This window comes from Antrostomus carolinensis, unplaced genomic scaffold (genome assembly GCF_000700745.2).
Source record: "Antrostomus carolinensis isolate BGI_N321 unplaced genomic scaffold, ASM70074v2 scaffold33548, whole genome shotgun sequence".
Classification (NCBI taxonomy): domain Eukaryota; kingdom Metazoa; phylum Chordata; class Aves; order Caprimulgiformes; family Caprimulgidae; genus Antrostomus; species Antrostomus carolinensis.
In genome coordinates this window covers 1,912-2,175 of record NW_010334215.1, presented here as the reverse complement: position 1 = coordinate 2,175, position 264 = coordinate 1,912, and the positions used below count along the sequence as shown (strand labels likewise).

The 264-nt window shown below is 59.8% G+C and overlaps 1 protein-coding gene across 1 annotated transcript in view; it reads left to right on the top strand.

Moving 5' to 3' along the window:
• The window catches only part of LOC104529759 (5-hydroxytryptamine receptor 3A), a gene marked incomplete at its 5' end in the record, with an annotated part of 3,266 nt that overhangs the window by 1,650 nt on the left and 1,352 nt on the right, over positions 1-264 (top strand). Inside the window, 1 exon segment of the mRNA XM_029086541.1 lies at positions 1-152. This exon segment is cut by the window's left edge and continues 16 nt beyond it. Within this exon segment, the coding sequence (XP_028942374.1) occupies positions 1-152 (152 nt within the window).

The following is a 264-nucleotide window of genomic DNA, read 5'->3' as shown; positions in this document are numbered from 1 at the left end:
CGGGACCTGGTCAAGTTCGACCGCAGTGTCTTCATGAACCAGGGCGAATGGGAGCTGCTCTACGTCCTCAGCCACTTCCAGGAGTTCAGCGTCAAGAGCAGCGACAGCTATGCCGAGATGAAGTTCTATGTAAGGGTCTTTGGCCCCCACCCTGCTCGGGGATGGGGTGCTAAGGAAGGGTCTTGTCTTGCCACCATCCCTGTTGCTTGCTCACCCAGCTGCTCCCTGCCATGGGGCTCCTGCCTGGTGCTGAGCCCTGCCTCT